Source organism: Aedes aegypti, chromosome 2 (assembly GCF_002204515.2).
Source record: "Aedes aegypti strain LVP_AGWG chromosome 2, AaegL5.0 Primary Assembly, whole genome shotgun sequence".
Classification (NCBI taxonomy): Eukaryota; Metazoa; Arthropoda; class Insecta; order Diptera; family Culicidae; genus Aedes; species Aedes aegypti.
In genome coordinates this window covers 360,837,593-360,856,112 of record NC_035108.1, presented here as the reverse complement: position 1 = coordinate 360,856,112, position 18,520 = coordinate 360,837,593, and the positions used below count along the sequence as shown (strand labels likewise).

At 35.7% G+C, this 18,520-nt stretch overlaps 1 protein-coding gene across 5 annotated transcripts in view; it reads right to left on the bottom strand.

Moving 5' to 3' along the window:
• Positions 1–4,092: 4,092 nt before the first annotated feature.
• Positions 4,093–18,520, bottom strand: part of LOC5567743 (protein spire) — a 581,954-nt gene continuing 567,526 nt past the window's right edge. For all 5 annotated transcript variants that reach the window (XM_021846470.1, XM_021846472.1, XM_021846473.1 and 2 more), the window contains 2 exons: positions 7,301–7,581; positions 4,093–7,108 (listed from right to left, as the gene is read on the bottom strand). In XM_021846470.1, coding sequence (XP_021702162.1) covers positions 6,874–7,108; positions 7,301–7,581 — 516 coding nt within the window. In that variant the 3' untranslated portion in view covers positions 4,093–6,873. The remainder of the gene's footprint in view (positions 7,109–7,300; positions 7,582–18,520) is intronic.

Sequence of the window (18,520 nt, the reverse complement as noted above, 5' to 3'; positions counted from 1 at the left end):
GGCCACTCAATTGGTTAATTTGAACCGAAATTAGTACGATTTGTACAAGAAGATACATATCCAATAATTTGCATGATGTAAAGTTTATGCTATAGGTCATATGAATAAACTGAACAAAAGCTATTACGTTACTGAAATATATTTGTCAGATAACATTTTTTAGCGTTTTTTCAAGTTGATATGTTAAAACTGAGTAATTGAACTAAGGTGTGCTCGGCTACTGAACTACCCCAAATCAAATTTTACAAATTTCAGACATAAACGAAAATTCTGGACCCTTCCTGATTATACCTGATTACAACTTTTTTTTTTATATAAGATGCAACACCATCACAGTCATCCACGATGCTTTCTAAGTATAAGAAATTTAACCTGAAATTTGGCTATTACTTTTTCCAGGTAAAATTCTAGCCATTGCCGAAGAACTTTTTTGTAGAATGGCTTCAAGAAATTGCACATAGAACTCTCAGAAATTCCTCTTGAAATTCCTAAACATATGTTTACAGATATTTCGTCAATACTTCTCCATGTCGATTTCCCTTAGAAGCTCCTTATCTCCAAGGTTTTTTAAAAAAATGTTAGAGTATTTCTTTCAATCTTGAATTTCTCCAAGAATAGAATTTTGATTTTTCAGGATTATTTCAAGCATACGTCAAAAGATATTTTTCAGGAATCACATTTCCAAAATGCTTTCTTTTTTTTCTCAGAATATTTTCAATAAGTGAAGCATTATGATTAGTTACAGGTATTTTTTTAGTTAATATTTTAAAATTCCGATCTGATCCGACTTGGTTCACTAGGTTTATGCTCTTGAAAATTTGAGGTGTGGCTTCGTTGTATCTTCAATTTAAGGTGATTATACACAAAGCCAAATTTAGAATTTTCAAGCTCACAGATCTAGAAAACCTGACAACCGTTCGCGTTGAAAATTTGATAGGTTGGTTGCATTCTGGAATGCTCAAACGATCAAATTTTCAGTTCAGAGCGCTGTTTGGTTCTTTAGACTAGTGTTCTTGAACATTCGAGGTATGGCCTCGTATTATAATCATCTTGAGGGAATGCATTCAGGGATTGAATTATGCGCTAATAATAAGTGTTCAGATGCTCCTCTTGAATTTGTCGTGTCATCAGCAACGGTCCAAAGAACTCCTCTAAGAATTCTTTTATGAGTATCTCCAAGTAATCTCACAAAATGTCAAGAGCTTATTGAATAGATTATTTCAAACAATATTCCTGAAATTTCGGCTTTTCAATAATGTTCTGGAGAATTTCCTGGGTATATTCTAAGAAAAAAAAAAAAAACTGGTCATGTCTAGGGAAAATGTACCAGTTATGGCTATAGTGGTTCCCTATTTGGCCATAAGTGTTTTCTCAAAAACTTTCACATTTTGAATACTTTTGAATGTTTTAACATCTAGATTCATTCGATATCAAACTACTTAAACACACAGAATGATTAGAAATTTGAAAATAATCAAATTATCACGTTTGGCGAAATAGGGAACCATTATGTCCATAACTGGTACACCTACCCTATAAGAAAGCTCCTGATAAGAATCCTTAAGTTTATTTTAGTTTTTTTTATTTATTTTCTCGTGCTGCAATTTTACATCAAATATAATAAAAGTAAAACTGTTCAGAACATTAAAACGAAAAATTTTACCATCATCAGTGTTTTACCATCCAAACAGTGTTAAGAGCTGAACAATTGATTCTATCCCATTACCCCGAATGCCATTTCCCAGAATGCCACCACCCCGAATTCCATTACCCCCAATGTACCATTACCCAGAATTCCATCACCCCGAATGCTTTTTCCCCGAATTTACAATTATCTTCACATGATGATATTGAAGACATTTCCCCATGATATTGGAATTCGGGGTAATGTCATTCGGGGTGATGGATAGAAATTCTTTTCAGGTTTCTTGAAAATAAAATCCATGAACGAATTTTACCAAAAACTCTAAAATAAACCTTTGCGGGTTTTCTTGAAAAAAAAATCTGTGGAAATCATTGGAAGATCTCTTAGAGTACCGACTAAAGAATTCGGTTGAAAAGTTAGTGAAAAATATCTAGACGAAATCCTAGGATAGTCTTTGGAAAATCGTTCAAACATTGAAGTGCTCGAGGATTTCCTGAAGCAAACTCTGGAGAAATTCCTTTGAACATCATTTGAAAAAATATTGACAGAATTGGTAGAGGAGTTTCTTGAAGAATGTAAGGAGAGAACCCTGTATCACTTCCTGATAATATTTTAAATGAAATCCCTGAAGAAACAACTAGGATAATTCCTGGAGCTGTTCTTGAGAAATATGAAAAGAAATTTAGCATCACAATTATCTCCAAACAAGATAAGGGAAAAAAGACTTTAGAGACTATCGGCTAGAGTGGTTCAAAAAATCGTTTTTGCTCCACACCGCTTATTCGATTCTAGATCAAATTCTGAGTGTCCTCCCAAAATTTGAGCTCATTCGGATGAAAACTGAGACTGCACAAGCCCTTTAAAGTTTATATGGGAATTACTATGGGAAAAGCAAGCAATTCATTCAATCGGTCATAGTGTTTGCCCATGTGCTCTTGAGGATTAGTGCTACGTTGATACTGTGAGATACATTCATCAGCTACAACTTTGCCGAAGACCATTTTTAAATCGGACGCCCCAGTAATTAGTTATTGATTTTTGTATGAGTTGTAAAACTTTGGCTATAATAATTGGGCAATTCTGCAGGCATCACTGGATATATGCAGTAAAACATAGTAGCCATGATTTGTGCGTGGTATCTTTCGCGCCAGATGCAACAATGTTGCCTGTTCAGAAGTGAAATGAGCACTGTTGAAGAATTTGTGACTGGATATAAATTAATAACTAATTACTGAGACGTCCGATTTGAAAAAGGTCTTCGGCAAAGTTGTAGCTGATGAACGTATCTCACAGTATCAACGTGGCACTAATCTTCAAGAGCACATGGGCAAACACTATGACCGATTGAATGAATTGCTTGCTTTTCCCATAGTAATTCCCATATAAACTTTAAAGGGCTTGTGCAGTCTCAGTTTTCATCCGAATGAGCTCAAATTTTGGGAGGACACTCAGAATTTGATCTAGAATCGAATGAGCGGTGTGGAGCAAAAACGATTTTTTGAACCACTCTACTATCGGCCCTATATATGTTAGTCTTTTACTGATTGAATATAGGAATATTAGAAACGTCAATTATGTTTTGGTAACTCGATAAAATTTCATACTCGAAAGGATAAACAGCTCAAATATTGTTTTGATAGCGACAAAGTCATTTTTTTTTATTGAAGAAAATTTATTTTGCAAATAGTGGTTTCTTTGGTTTTTGACGCAAAAATCCTTTGGCGTGAAAATATTCTACCATGAATTACTGCCGCAAAATAATTTACCTGATTGTGATATAAAAAATCCCTGATAATTCCAGGTTTTTCTAGGTATAAGACACCCTGATCATACAAGAATTCCTTAAAAATTACAGAAGAAATCCGTGGAAGGCTACCAAAGTTTTCTACAAAATTATTATACTAAAGCATTCGAGAATTTTTATGATCTCTAAATATCTATCCAAAGGTTAGTCATGATGCGCAGAGTGAGATGTCCAGACAGTCGTTGCACAAATTTCTAGTTCCTCCCATCATGATTAGATGTCTGTGTGTCTGGGTGTTATCCAAGTGTCTTTTGGGATGATTTCGGATAAGGTTCAGATAGGGAAAAAACAAAAATGTTTTATTTTTAGTATTACACTGTGTTATCTTCATTTTCAACAGCTCTCTGATATATATTAAACTAGTTAAAACTTTTTAACTGCGTGTTTATTTATAGTCGACGCCGGCTAAACCGCGGTGTCAAATATTAATATAATTAATATTTTCATCTAGTTATTCATGTATGATCAGGTGTTTCCATGCATATTTCCTAAATGTCTTATTCAACTCGAACCTAAATCTTACTTGAACAAACTATGGAAACTTAGAACGCTACCTATTTTCATCAAATTGTTCAATTTAAAAGCAACTTTGTTTCTTAACCTATACGGTTGGAGGATATGCTAGATTCTGATTATTTACAGCAATGGATATTTTTTACGCAAACTAAATTAATAATGCTTAACGAATGGGGATTATTTCTAACGGTAGTTGCTGTTATATTTGTGTCTGTTTTTGGCTAGCAACTTTACTCTCCTCTCTCAATATTTTTATGTTTTTTATTTCTATGAGTATCTTTGTTATGCTATTTATTCGAATTCAGAATTAATCGAGGCTTGAATCAAATAAAAAAGTTTGGAGAGAATCAGTGTTTAGAAAGAATATGGGAAATTTAAATGTTCCAAAACAACTCCTATACCAGTAGAAGTTGGATTGATATAGGAAAATACGTTTGAGTCCAAATTTGTAAAGGACCGCACCTAGGAGAGTACATTGTACAGTACATAAATTTGTTAATTTCGATATAATCCAATAAAGCTACCATGACATTTGGAGGTTAGATGTGAGTTTTATTATAACAGAGATTGTTTTAAGTTCTGTGAGTCAACTTTGTTGCCATATGTCTGGAACAAATATTTGGTTAAAATAGTTAGAGCGCATGGAGTTGAGTCTGATGGTGCAGAATTGTGTGGTATGTTTCTGATTGAGTTTGTGATTATTTTAATATTTCGGGTTGCAAATTTTATTCATGACTGAAGTTGCTAAGTTGGACTTGAGTAGCAAGTGAGTTTCATATTGGAGGACCACTAAACATCATTCTAAGATACTTTCTTCTTATAGTTTCATAGAACATTGCACAATGGTCGATACGATTATTTAGCAGGAAGAAACCTTTCTCTGTTCTTATTAATGATGTCTTCAGAGGATTTGTTCGTAATTGAGTTTTGAATCTTTAAAGAAAAAAAAAGGATATTGTGATCCACATTTAGGTTTGAATTTTGAATAAAACTTTAATGTTTTAGATAATTTGTCGTTGCGTTTTTCAGCAAACATTCAGAAAATGTTATTCTGAACAACTTTGCTGAAAACACTATTGATCTAACACTTCATTTGAGTTCTGTATTTCGATTCCGAAAGTATATAAATTTAGATGGCACCCAACAAATCAGTTGTTTTAGTTTTGAGTTTTGAGGCTTTCATAAGAGTTGTAGACGATGTAATGATAGGTACACAATTTTGCTCAACATTGTAAGTTTATAATTTTTGTCATTCAAAAGTTAGAAGCAAATTTAAATGAAAAAATTTTGAAACCTCAAGGTCCCAATAATTAAATTTTTTTCACGGAGTAAGTTCACTTAAAAATATCTTTGAACACATTAAATTTGCAGATGACTAAGAAAAAAAATAAAATTGTTGGCCTGCTGTCTTCAGCAAAGTTGTAGGTTTCAACTAGATCTACAATTGTAGATCTCCATACTTTCCTATGCCTAGAGAAGAGAGAAAAAAACGAGTCTAAAATTCATTTTTTTTCCCATTATTTAATCAATGATTTCTTCAAGTTACTAGCAATAAAGTTGTGTATGGATAAATAAAAAACTTACAACTTCGCTGGAGAGTACGCCGATTACTGTGAAACTTTGAGAATTACAAGCAAATTTTGATTTTGAAGGGTATGTTTGAAGTGATTTTCTCAAATTAAACAATATGACTGTAACAGTTGATAAAGGGATAGTTGCCTCATGTATGGCCTTACTGAATTACTGAATGACGAAGCTGAAGATTGTGGGTTCGAATCTCGCAGGTCGAGGCTCTTTTCGTAATATAATTTTTCTCGTCATCCCTGGGCATAGAGTATCTTTGTACCTGCCACACGATATCAACATGCACTGTCCTAGTTGGGACGTAATGCCAGAACGATGGTACTCAACCATAAATTATTCAAAATCAAAACCTATGTAAGGATCCACGACGATGCAAAACTCTTCGCTGAAAATATACGTCTTAAATCAACAACAGAGAGAATTTGGTTAGATTGCTAAAATTATCGATTTATCGGATCATTGTGCATTGTCAACGATTGGATTTATTAGTAATATTGATGAAACGGGACCGAAGAATTTATGATTTCATACAATTGAATCAAGGTTTTTGACATATGAATTGTTCATCGAAAATAAATAATCGTTTCTGCGTATCGCTTTAAATTTGTGTACCATTCCGGTAAACTGAATGTGATGGTGATTGCTTTAAATTCCGTTCTGTTTTATTACTTCAACAAGTCACAACTTTTCCATACATTTTTTATAATTACAAATCTTCCTATCCTCCACTGTTGCTCGCTCGGACAAATGTACAATTGATCCCAGGACCCAATAACAATTAAATCATTATAACAAGCATCGCCTTTTTAGGAAGTTCCATTTCGTCTAAATTTCAAGAAGCTACACCGAATTGCGAAAAATCAAATTCAAATATGTGCCTGAACGCACAACCAGAATACTTAAAAATATATCAGATATTATTTCAACATAATTTTTCAAATCAAACCTAAAAAGTAGCAATTGAACGTCTTACAATTTTTAAGAGATAACTCAGTCCCTTGAATGGGGTTTTGAAGACTAATTGCTCTGAAGACCTGATTTAGTCTAATCAAATTTGTTAACAAGAAATATACTCTTTCTAATAAAACGTTAATAACATTTTCGAAAAATTAAAGAAACCTTTTGAAATAAATTACAGAATAAATAAGATAAATATAAAGAATTCAAGCAACTTTCTCTCGTATTGGAAGCTTCAAATTTGATTTTTCGCATTTTTTATTTCGGTACGACGGGAACGAAAACGAAACTTAGGCTATCCACCAAACACATCTCCGACACAAGTTCAGCACCTGCTTTCTGCACGATTCTGCAGATAATGGATGCCCTAGCGTTTGTAGACGGGCGAAAGGTCCAACGTGAGGTTGCGCAACGCCTGGTTCTGCGCGGATGATCGCGTCTGTCGCGAGGAACGAATGATTTCCAGCACCAAACTGCGACAGTCGTTGCAGACGGCCATCAACTCCCCGGTGAGTCGCTCCTTCTGCGGATCGATGGCAGTGCCCGGTGCCGTGGCCGCCGCAGATAGGGTGAACGCTTTGGCGAATCGGTTCCTGGAAGAGCTGCGGAAACGAAGAGTTTGCGTTTAAATGGTCTGGCAACACTGTTTTCGTATTCTTAGGTAACCATAAGCCGTATATCGGACTCAATTCCTTATATATAGTGCTATTTAAAGACTATTTTCATTATATCAGTCCATTTTGACCCACTATACGGTTTATTTATTATCTGGATTACAAATATAGCCTTATTACCTTCGATCCAGTGTGCTACTGTTGCTGTGCGGCCGGGCAGAGCTTTGTGGCGGTAAACTGTGCGGTCCTTCCATGCTGCGGGACATGATCGAACACCTGCTGCTACCGTTGGTATTCGTTACGGATGTTGTACTTTCTTTGGCACCGTTCGTAGTGGCTGACGTCACCGGCTGGGACAGTGGAAGCGATAGGGACTCACCCTGCAGGCTGGTGCCCGGTGTGCTGGAAGCCGAACGTTGATTCTTTGGTGATGATGGAGCGCTACCGACTGTGTTGCGAGTCTGGAAATAGGGGATAAACATATGATTCCGGATTAGTACGATTTTTACAATATATTCGTGGAATGATTCTAATATTAGTTGAGCATTTTTTGAGGCAGCTGTAATAGATATTTAATCATATATATGAAAGTTTAACAAATCATTTTTATTTTTTAGCAATCAATCGTTGCTTTACTACAACTTTTGAAGTTTTTGCTTTTCTCCTTCAACAAGGTATACCGAAAGGTACTACTAGTTCGCTGTCGGGCTGCTCACTATGCTATTTTAATGCGGTTTCTGCGCTAACTCAACTGTAACCCTTGATCTCCAGGTCTTGGTGCACCTTGTCGATCCACGTCTTTTTTTTTCGACCGGTTTCGAAGCGAACACCATCTTTACAGGACTGCTGTCCAGCATTCTTGCAACATGTCCTGTACATCGTATCCTTCCAGCTTTGGCCACCTTCTGGATACTGGGTTCGCCGTAGCGCTGGGCGAGCTCGAGGTTCGTCCTTCGCCACCACACGCCGAAGATCGTCCTTAGCACTCGGCGCTCAAAACCCCGAGAGCTTGGAGGTCCTCTTTGAGCATAGTCCACGTTTCATGCCCGTAGAGGACTACCGGTCTTATGAGCGTTTTGTACATCGTACATTCGTACATTAGGTGCGAGCGTGAATCTTTCTTGACCGCAGTTTATTCTGGAGCCCATAGTAGGCACGACTTCCACAGATGTTGCGCCTTCGTACTTCCTGACTAAGGTGTCGGCCAGGGTAGATGCGTCACGCGAAAATCCTTTGGAGTTTGACAGTTCATTATTAATAATTGTTATTCCTTCTCGTGCACTTTTCGCTTCGCTTCGCAATTCGCGTCTACCCTGGCCGCGCCCTAACATTGTTGTTAGCCGTCAGCAAGGATACGACGTACACGAACTCGTCTACCACCTCTAAGGTGTCCCCGTCTATCGTAACATTGCTTTGGGCATATAACATCGTGTTTACACTCCTCTGTTTTCGCTGCCCTGACCTGTACGTGTATTCTAAGCCATTCAGGTGTTCATCATAGTGGGGCCCAGATAGCCGTAGCGGTAAACGCGCAACTATTCAGCAAGACCAAGCTGAGGGTCGTGGGTTCGAATCCCACCGGTCGAGGATCTTTTCGGGTTGGAAATTTTCTCGACTTCCCAGGGCATAGAGTATCTTCGTACCTGCCACACGATACACGCATGCAAAAATGGTCATCGGCATAGTAAGCTCTCAGTTAATAACTGTGGAAGTGCTCATAAGAACACTAAGCTAAGAAGCAGGCTCTGACCCAGTAGGGACGTAACGCCAGAAAGAAGAAGAAGATCATAGTGCTGCTTCCACTTTCGACCTCCTCGCGTTCGTCCGTCAAGATGCTCCCATCCTTCCGCGTTTCTTGAGAACAGTACAGCAACTCCATATCTTGGCATTCCACCTCTTCCAGGCGTCGCTTTTTGTCCCGAAATACGCAGGTTTGTTGTTTCCACTTCAGTCTGTATCGTTCCACGTTTTGCCGCGTACCATGCTGCAGCATTGCAGCCCGCGCTTTATTCGTTCCCTCCAAAACCTCCTGGCGCTCCTCGTCGAACCAATCGTTTCTTGAACTCCGTTCAACATATCAGACAATGCTTTCGGCAGCGTCGTTAATGGCTGCTTTGACGGTCCTTTAGCAGACCTTAAGAGGGGCTCCATTGATCTCGCCTTCATCCGGCAACCATTGGCCTAGGGCCAGAGGGGGCAGGCTCCCTCCAGAATCATCCAACCTTCACCCCCAGAATTTTGGATGGTAATATTTATAAAAAATCAGTATACCTGACCGTATCGTGAGAAAAAAATTGCTCAATCAGTTAACATGACTATCTTATTAGAAAAAAAAAACTTCACTGATTTATTTTGTGCAACAATAGTATGGAAACCTCGCTTGTCGCACACAGCCTCAGCGTAGTAATTCTGACTCCGATGAATCGCATGACAACCAAAACATTAATTTTTCAGCTGTCGCTCGATTTGTTACCGCTAGAATCAAGTTGTTATTGTTGATGCATGCATTGCTTATGTTTTTTCACATCTCCGTGGCACAAAATACAAAAGCGACTAAAAAATCGATTCCAAAAAAAATCCTTATATCTGAATAATGCAAACAATTATTTAGCCAATAAAATTAATTGAAAAGTGTTCAATTACTCAAGTAATTTCTTAGACAATAGATAGATAGCTGGGATATGAAGCGAAAAATTATATTGCGGGGAAATTCAAAAAATTTTGCTTCGCGGAAATAACGCGCAGTGAGCATTGCAGGCGGCTTGAGTACAGAAGGTTCGTTTCAATGCAATGACAGTAAGCAAAAGTTGCAAAACGATTTTCAGCTTTTTTTTTTATTTAAGCTATCAATTTCTTCACATTCAGATTAACATTGGAGATCGACAGATGAGCTAAATCAGCCGTCCATGAATTCAAAAGCCATCAGAATCAAAGATGTGCGATCTGATCCTGAATCCTCATATCGTCCCCTTGATGCTACAACTAGATAACTCGAAATTTTAAATTTTTACTTCAATATGTCAAAACGTTTTTCTTAATTAGATCTGCAAAATATCCACAGGTCTTAAGTGTGTGATTCAAAATACACAAGTTAAAGATTATTTTTAAATCATAATCGCTGTGATTAACCATCACCTTGTTAAACGGTCATACTTTCAAAGTTGCACACCTCAAAATTTTGATTTTCGAGTTATCTAGATGTAGCATTAAGGGGACGATATGAAACCGGAGTCTGAATGGAATATTTCGCAAACTGTATTTTTTCTCTAGCGAGAAGCGTATCAATCAATCAGAATTGTTCGTACGATTCGTAGAAGAAAATAAAACTCGTTTGTGCTAACTCTTATGTTTATTGTGAAGCTTTTGAAAATATCATCTTTTCAAACTCATAAAGCTTTGATAAAGCTTTTGATAAAGCTTTTGATTTCATATTTTTTGAACGCACAGTTCGTTATGAGGATAACAATTCCTACCAGTTTGCAAATCTGCATACGCGTGTATTTCCTTGTTGAATATGTTCATTCATCAAAATATTCATGCAATAAGCTGTATGCATTTAGTAAAGCGGGTAAAACTGCACAATGATAGACAGAAGATGCAACAAAATTCACGGGTGGCTTGGATGAATTTGATGGAATATTTTCAGATAGATTGCTCTGAATTTTCCAGGAATCAAAATTTTTCTTGCAACGCGTAATACCTAGTTCATAACAGATCTTTTCAAGGAATTTCAACCTCGCTGAGTTTTCATCAGATAGATGGCAGTAATTTATCTTGGTGTGAAAAAGTCCAACAAAATCGACCAAATTTGTTTTTTTTTTCAATTCCGCCAATCAATTCTTTCTTTTCTCGATTAGATTTTTCAAGTGATTCCGCAAGAAGTAACGAATTACTTGAATTTTTACCTACATTTTTCCTAAAAATCTTATTATGTTTTAAATCCTTAAGAATTTTAGAAACATATTATACTAAAGTCTCTCAAGGAATACAGAAAGGTGGCTTCAGAAATCTATCGGATATTGGCTACAAATTCCTTCAGGATATCAACCATTACTTTAATGCCTACTTTTTATCCACTAATTAATTCCGGATGTTCCTGGACGTAACAAGAAACTTTTTACAAGTTCAACGTTTTTTCTTGCAATTATCAAACAAAAAACAAAGAATTTCAACAAATATTATGCCAAGCTATTTCGCTGAAAGTTCTACCAGGAATTTCTCTCTAAATGTTTCAGAATACTGCTCCTAAAAATTGATTAGAAATTATTTAGCGAAATTCATCAAAAGACCTCCAAAAATATTTCCAGAATGCATAACAAATTGTGTGAGAAATTCGTCTGTGGTTTTCTCTGGAAATTATGCTTTGAATCCAGAATTATACAAGAAATGTATACAAAAAGTACTTTGACTCTTCTCCTGAATATTTTCCTTCAAATCTTGAGTGGAAAATAATGAGGAAGTTTGTTAAAAAAAAACAAGGATTACTTGGTCGGCGTTAAGTCAGAATGGACCAAGTCACATTTTTCATATTTTGAGAAAAATGGGTTTAAAGTCTAACGCTCTGTAATTTTTGAACTCGTTTAAATTTTGGTTCAATATTTCTACACATTTTTGTGTTACTTTCAAACAATATAATGTGAAGTGATAATCATGAAAAATCATATGCCAACCCTCTGATAGAACGAATTTTTGATGGACTATGTGTACTTGGTCCACTCTGACTGAACTAAAGACCACCGTTCAGTGAGTTGGTTCACTCTGACTAAACTATTTCTAGGAAAATAACAATCATTTAATGCTTTCATGGTCAAACTGAGTGCATATCTCTAACATAAACAGATTATCAAGACCCTTCGACAACAGTATCGTAAATTCTTCAATAATCTATATAGTCAATACCGATTTCAGTGGCATTACGATAGCTTGAAAACTAAGGTTTTACAGGGTCAGGGCATTGAAGACCAGAAATATTCAAATACGCGTTCAGGACCAAGGGAAAATCTTGAGTACCGATCAAAATATACTGGGCCAATAAGCGGGTCCTAGGACATTTCATACATAAACCATAGAGCTACCATAAACTTTTATCGGACTCTGAAATTGACTAAAAAAAATGCAAAAATCAATCAGTTTATTGCTTTTCAACACTTGGTCCGCTCTGTCTGCACAGAAATTGTTGCTATTTTTGACCACCCATCCAAATATGTTTAATGGTCAAAAATCAAAATGAAATGCATCGAATTAAGCAATATTTATAAATTTCTATCGATGGATAAGTAGAAGAATCATTCGATATCGAAAAATCTGACAAATCTCTTGAATTGCTTTTTATTTCCTCGCATTCCTCAGCGCGCTGATCATGGTAATAACACTGCGGAACACGGTTTTGTCTCAAGCACCAAAATACCGCTATTTACTTAATTAAGGGTTGCTGAATCCATTACCATTTTCAGAAATATCCTAGCACGTCTAGTTTTTGAGATTTTGGCTGTTGAAAATGCTAAATTTGACTATTTCAGGCAACTTGCATGCAAGTTTGCCAGCTTGTATGGCAATTTATTTACTTAATTCGCCTCAGAACTCTAAAATCATGTGTATAACAATACTTTTCTACAAAGTTTATCATAATTCCGATGCTCCAAAGTTATTTTTTGTTGGTTTAGAAAAGTATTGTATTTTTTCATATAAGAGAAACTAAGAACTTTATATGGAGACTGCAAGCATGTTGAAAAAATCGATTTAATCTAAATTTAACCGTGCAATTTCAACCAAATTAAATATGAAATGAAAGTTATAGTCTTATTTTGCATGCTTGGTGGATTAGATAATAATTTTTTTCGATAAATCTTTGTTTAAATTGTATGTAAACATCAATGAAACCAGTGTTTTATGCAACTTTAGCGACCTGTAGCTAAAAATTGTGACGTGCTGGAACATTTCTGAGAACGGCATCAGATTCAGCAGCCCCAAATCTACTAGAGACACATAATTTGATCTTCAGCAAGACCAAGCTGAGGGTCGTGGGTTCGAATCCCACCGGTCGAGGATCTTTTCGGGTTGGAAATTTTCTCGACTTCCCTGGGCATAGAGTATCTTCGTACCTGCCACACGATATACGCATGCAAAAATGGTCATTGGCATAGTAAGCTCTCAGTTAATAACTGTGGAAGTGCTCATAAGAACACTAAGCTGAGAAGCAGGCTCTGTCCCAGTGGGGACGTAATGCCAGGAAGAAGAAGAACATAATTTGATCCTTGAGACACGCAAATATGTCATTTTTGTTCCGATGTGTAAGCACTTGGTCCACTCGGACTGCACACGTTTATCGATTTTTATTGATCATCCAAAGTAAATTTATTCCATATCTCTCGCAGTTTACAGTATTCATCAAATCTGATCAAAATGTAACGGAGGTAATGTAATTTCGCATCTAATGAGAGAATAATCCAATTTTCGCAAGTTTTGTACTTGGTCCCCTCTGACTTAACGCCGACCACTTATGCTTGAAACTAGCAAACCGGTAAAGGAACCTGTGGAGGGATATTTAGCAAATTTTTGACAATTCATGTGCAACTCTAAGGCGGAATTCCTAGAGGCTTTTTGGCAGAATTTTGGAGAATTCAGAAGTCAAATAAGGTACCTGTTAGATTTCTAGTAGAGTTCCTAAAAAAGATTCTGATGGAAGACATCTTTGGCAATGTTCTTAACAATATATATTCTTAAACTTCTGCTGCTAGTATTTCAACTTCATAACTTCTAAATATCCTAAATAGTTCAACCATAGTAAATGAAAAAAGTTCCACCAATAAAAGATCATTTGGAATTCCCGAAAGAAGTAAAAAATCTGTTTCTGATTCAATCTATTCGCCCTAATATCAGAAAACTTATGAGTTCCTGCAGAAAATTTTCTACAATGTTTGATATATGTCCAGTGTATCAGTAATTCGGTCCGTATGAACGCCACCGTTCAAATCATTATCCATTATGAAAGACGAAGTAAAAACTTAGTTTTTCTGTGAGACATGTCAGCAGGAATTTCGTGAAGAAGTTCCATGAATTCAAGGGTGAAATATTTAGTTTTTCGACAGAAATTTAGTATATTTTATCGAATTTAAAATTTTTCTTTTTTAGTGCTTCTCTTTGAGTTATTCCTGGCGAAGTTTTTGAAACAAAAATAGCGATTGGATGGATTTCCAGTAGTTCTTTATGCGAAAATCTCGGGATTAACAATCGAAAAAAAAATTGGAGTAATTTCTAGATCCTGAACAATGTCTGATGAAATCCCTGTAGAAGGTTTTTAATGAGTAAAAAACTAAATATAAAATACTGAAGTAAGTCTGTTGATTTTAAAAAAAAAAATTTTTAAAAGAATCGCTGATACTATAAAAAATACTTGATTTTATTCAAAAACACTTGGAAGAAATCCCAGGAGAAACAATAATATAATCAAATAAACAAAACCCGAATTTAGTACTGTACCATTTAATTCTACTAGAGTTTGTATCTTTTGACAGATACGAGTAATTCGACCTCAATGGCCTTACGTCGTCAGTGTCGTGTACTAGAGGCTAGTCAAGTAATTTTTCGAAAAAGATTTGGAGGAATGCGTGCATATTGATTTTTACCAGAATAGAAATACTTGAAGAATTCTTTGTGAAAAAATGCAGATTCCTCTGCGGAGAAATCGCTTAGAACACTTACCCAATTGAAACGTGTGTAATTGCTAATGAAAAATCTTGTGAAATATTAGGAATATATTTGTTAATACTAAGGATAGTCATTTTATGGTTTTTAAGCAAATCCTGGATTATTTTTGCTGCATTTTCAAAAATCCAGAAATTCTATTAGATTTTCTGAAATACTTATCTTAAGAAATCTGAAGACTTTATGAAGAAACTCATAGTCAATATTGATTTTTTTTTCTTGAACTCTTCGATCATGTAGACGATTCTGACGAGACTCATTGAATTCCTTGTACTATTTCTTGGATAATTTAAAAAATCCTTAACCAAATATTAGAGAAACTACTGGTTGATAATTCAATTACAATTACAAATACAATTGAAATTTATATGCAATAAGTGCCGTAATCTGGGGTAACCTTGATAATTTTTTTATGTTTCAGTGAAATTTCATTCGAAAACTCATGTGTTGAAAGTTTAAAATTTTTAAAACAAGTACCGTAAAACGGGGTAACTTTGATATTTTTTTTTCGAAGAATACTTGAATATTTATGTATGCTGTCTCAAAGAATTATTATTTTTTTTAAAACAAGCACTGGCATCCTAGTTATTTATTGCAGTTGATAGATTGCCAAAAGATTTATTTTGAATGGATATATAATTTTTCATATATGTAATCGAAAGTCGGTTTTCTGCTTTGGGATTACTTTGATAATGGAGTATAAATCGAACAAAATTGAATGAGTTACGTAACATTTATAGGGCATTGCATATCTCTAGGCGTTTAACGTTATATGAAAATATCTGACTTAGAAAACAAAAATGGTCCCAGTTTGTAAAAATGGGTTTCGCTAAGAGATTTGAGATCATATTAAAGTTCTTTTTGAACTAGACTGTCAAATATAAGTGATGAACTATTCAAAACTACATCAAATAGTGATTTTAGACCAGATTGTTCGTAAACGTTTCGAAATTGCTGAAGTTGCATCAATTTTCAATATTCGTATATTAATTCTCAAATGTTCTCGATTCAAATGAGAATAGCTTTGATATGAAGTGTCATACTAATATTCTTTACTTTTGCATTCGTTTTGCTTAACTGATTAACAGATATTATCTTATTTCGTTTAGTATGTGGTGGGTCCCGCGCTATCAAATATACCCCATTTTACGGTACTGCTGATTACCGTCCCTCTAGCAGCAATGAAGGTTACAAGCCGCAGGTCATTATCATTGGTAACGGAATGGAGGCTTTCCGTTCCAATGACGTGTCGGAAGAAGTCTTCATCCCGATCTGCGCATTTGCATAGCCTTAGACAATCTTGCATAGCCACTACTAGATGCTATCCTAGTAAGGGGCTGTCCATTAATCATGTAAGACAATTTTGGAGGTTTTTAGACCCCCCCCCTCCCCCCATAGTAAGATTTTTTGTATGAAAACTAAAAATAATTTGTATGGCGCGTAAGGAATCTGAAACCCCCCCTCCCCCCATAAACCTTTAGAGTAAAGTAGGGCAAAAGTTCGAGTGGCGTAAGAGTTTCTTTTTAAGATTTCTAGCTCAATTCAAAACAAATCTTATAAATGTCATGGTGGTTCGAATGCTATTCAAGTAAGAGACTTTCACTCCAAATATCATAAAAATCGATTGAGATTTGGAAAAATTATGGCTATTTGTTGTTTTTCGACGTGAATTTTGTAATTTTTGGTCAAACTTTCGTTGCATGGAACCAATTGAAGATATAATCTTTTTCAATTTTTCATGTATGGGCCTTTCTAGGCCTTTTATAAGGTTGCTTTGAGGTGTATTAGTTTTTGCATAAATGCTTGAAAACAATTTTTGGCCCATAGTGGGGCAAAAGTTCGAATCAGCGGGGCAAAAGTTCGACCCATGTATAAAATCATGGAAAAAATAGCAAATTGCCTAAAACCCACACTGCCCATACTCGCATAACAGTCCCATTTGAATTTTCGTCACTTTTGAGTTTTCTTCATGAATCATGTTAATTATTAGTGTACTTCTTGGTATCGTACTCAAAATTGTGTGTTTGTATGGAAAAAATACGAAAAAAATACCAAACCATGTGCGTCCCATATTGAAAGTACCCGCATAACAGTCCCACTACTAGATTACAACGAAATTCAAGCAAACTTATTCCTGTTATGATTTTTGTAATATTGCATCATAGTTTTCATCCGATAAGAAAAAGGAATACTAAAAATGACAGTGTTTTAAACCATCTTTATTCCATAAAAATATTGTTCTTGTTTGACATGACTCGATTCTTTCTCAGAAAGTATCTGGTGCGATAAATGATAGAAACATCTAAATGTTAATCCTTGCGAGAGGCTAAACAAAAAATAAAATAAATAGCTTCTCCAAGGCAAACCTACAGCTGTCATTACTCTCGTCCTCCTACCAATTTTGAACGAAATCTCCGGTATGTTCATCTTCCACCGACATGGAGGGTAAGACTTATTGGGCCAACATAGGAATACGCGCATCACAACTGGTAAAGTCGACATGTCAAACTGTGTGTTAGCGATATCTAATGAGAAGAAATAAGAAGTCAGCATTATGTATATCTAAGAAATATCCAACAGCTGTGCCAGAATCAGACTAAACAAAATAAGCTGCAGGAGTATATATGTTTCAAATCCAACATAAAGCTGCTGCAGGTGAATCCAGAATACTTTTCTTATTGGCCGGCCGCAACGCTTCCAGCAAACCCAGGAATGTCTTCAGTACTGTCACACCACCGTATAGTTTAATATTTTGTTGGAACTATTGAAATTAAAAGTTGAGAGCCCTAACGGTAGCAAAAGAAAAAGTACCTTGGAATCTGTAGTAAACTTGGCATTAAATATGTCAAGGTGCGCGATAACAAAGTAAGCGAGCCCCTAATAATGGGACTGGTATGCGGGTATATTTGAATTTGGTGAGAAAAGTACTCAGATAACGTGTCCCATTAGCTAGTATCTTGAATTTGTACATTGTAAATAATCGCATTAATAATATGCTAGTTGTTGAACATTTTCTTATACTGCATTGATAATGTGACGAGTAACCCCATCTGATTTTTCTGCTCCAAGCAGCGGCGTTACGAAAACTTTTTCAATGATGTTCAGATGCGTTTTTCTCGAAATGATGATTTTCCTAATGGGACTGTATTGCGAGTATGGGCAGCACATATTACCTTCCAATTTAGTTAAATTTGTCTGATCGTGTGAAAATTATCACCAAAATTTTACATTTCCACTTAGTTTTGCGAAAAACTGCTCTTTTTGAGTATATTACAATTAACTCTGTTTTGGGCAATTTTTTGATAAAAATTTAGTGTGTATTTTTCGTTACACTTAAGTTTACGGCTTGTGTAAGGCATGCCTTTCATAAAAGGATCGATATTTCGTGTTTTAGCCAGCGAACTTTTGCCCAACACTAGATTCGAACTCTTGCCGGTGGGGCAAAAGTTCGAATAAGACAATCAATTTTGAAACTGTTATAACTAAAAATGAGTAAATATTTTGACACAAGTTTGTTCAGCAAAATTATAGTCAATATGTTGAAGGTTCACTGTCTGGTATTTGTTTTGCTTTAACTGCTATTGTTTTCCTGGAAACTTTGATTATACCACTAAGGTCGAACTTTTGCCCCACCTTACTCTACGTAATTAATGGACCACCCCTAAGTAGATGCCGAGATCGGTCGTTTCGATTCTA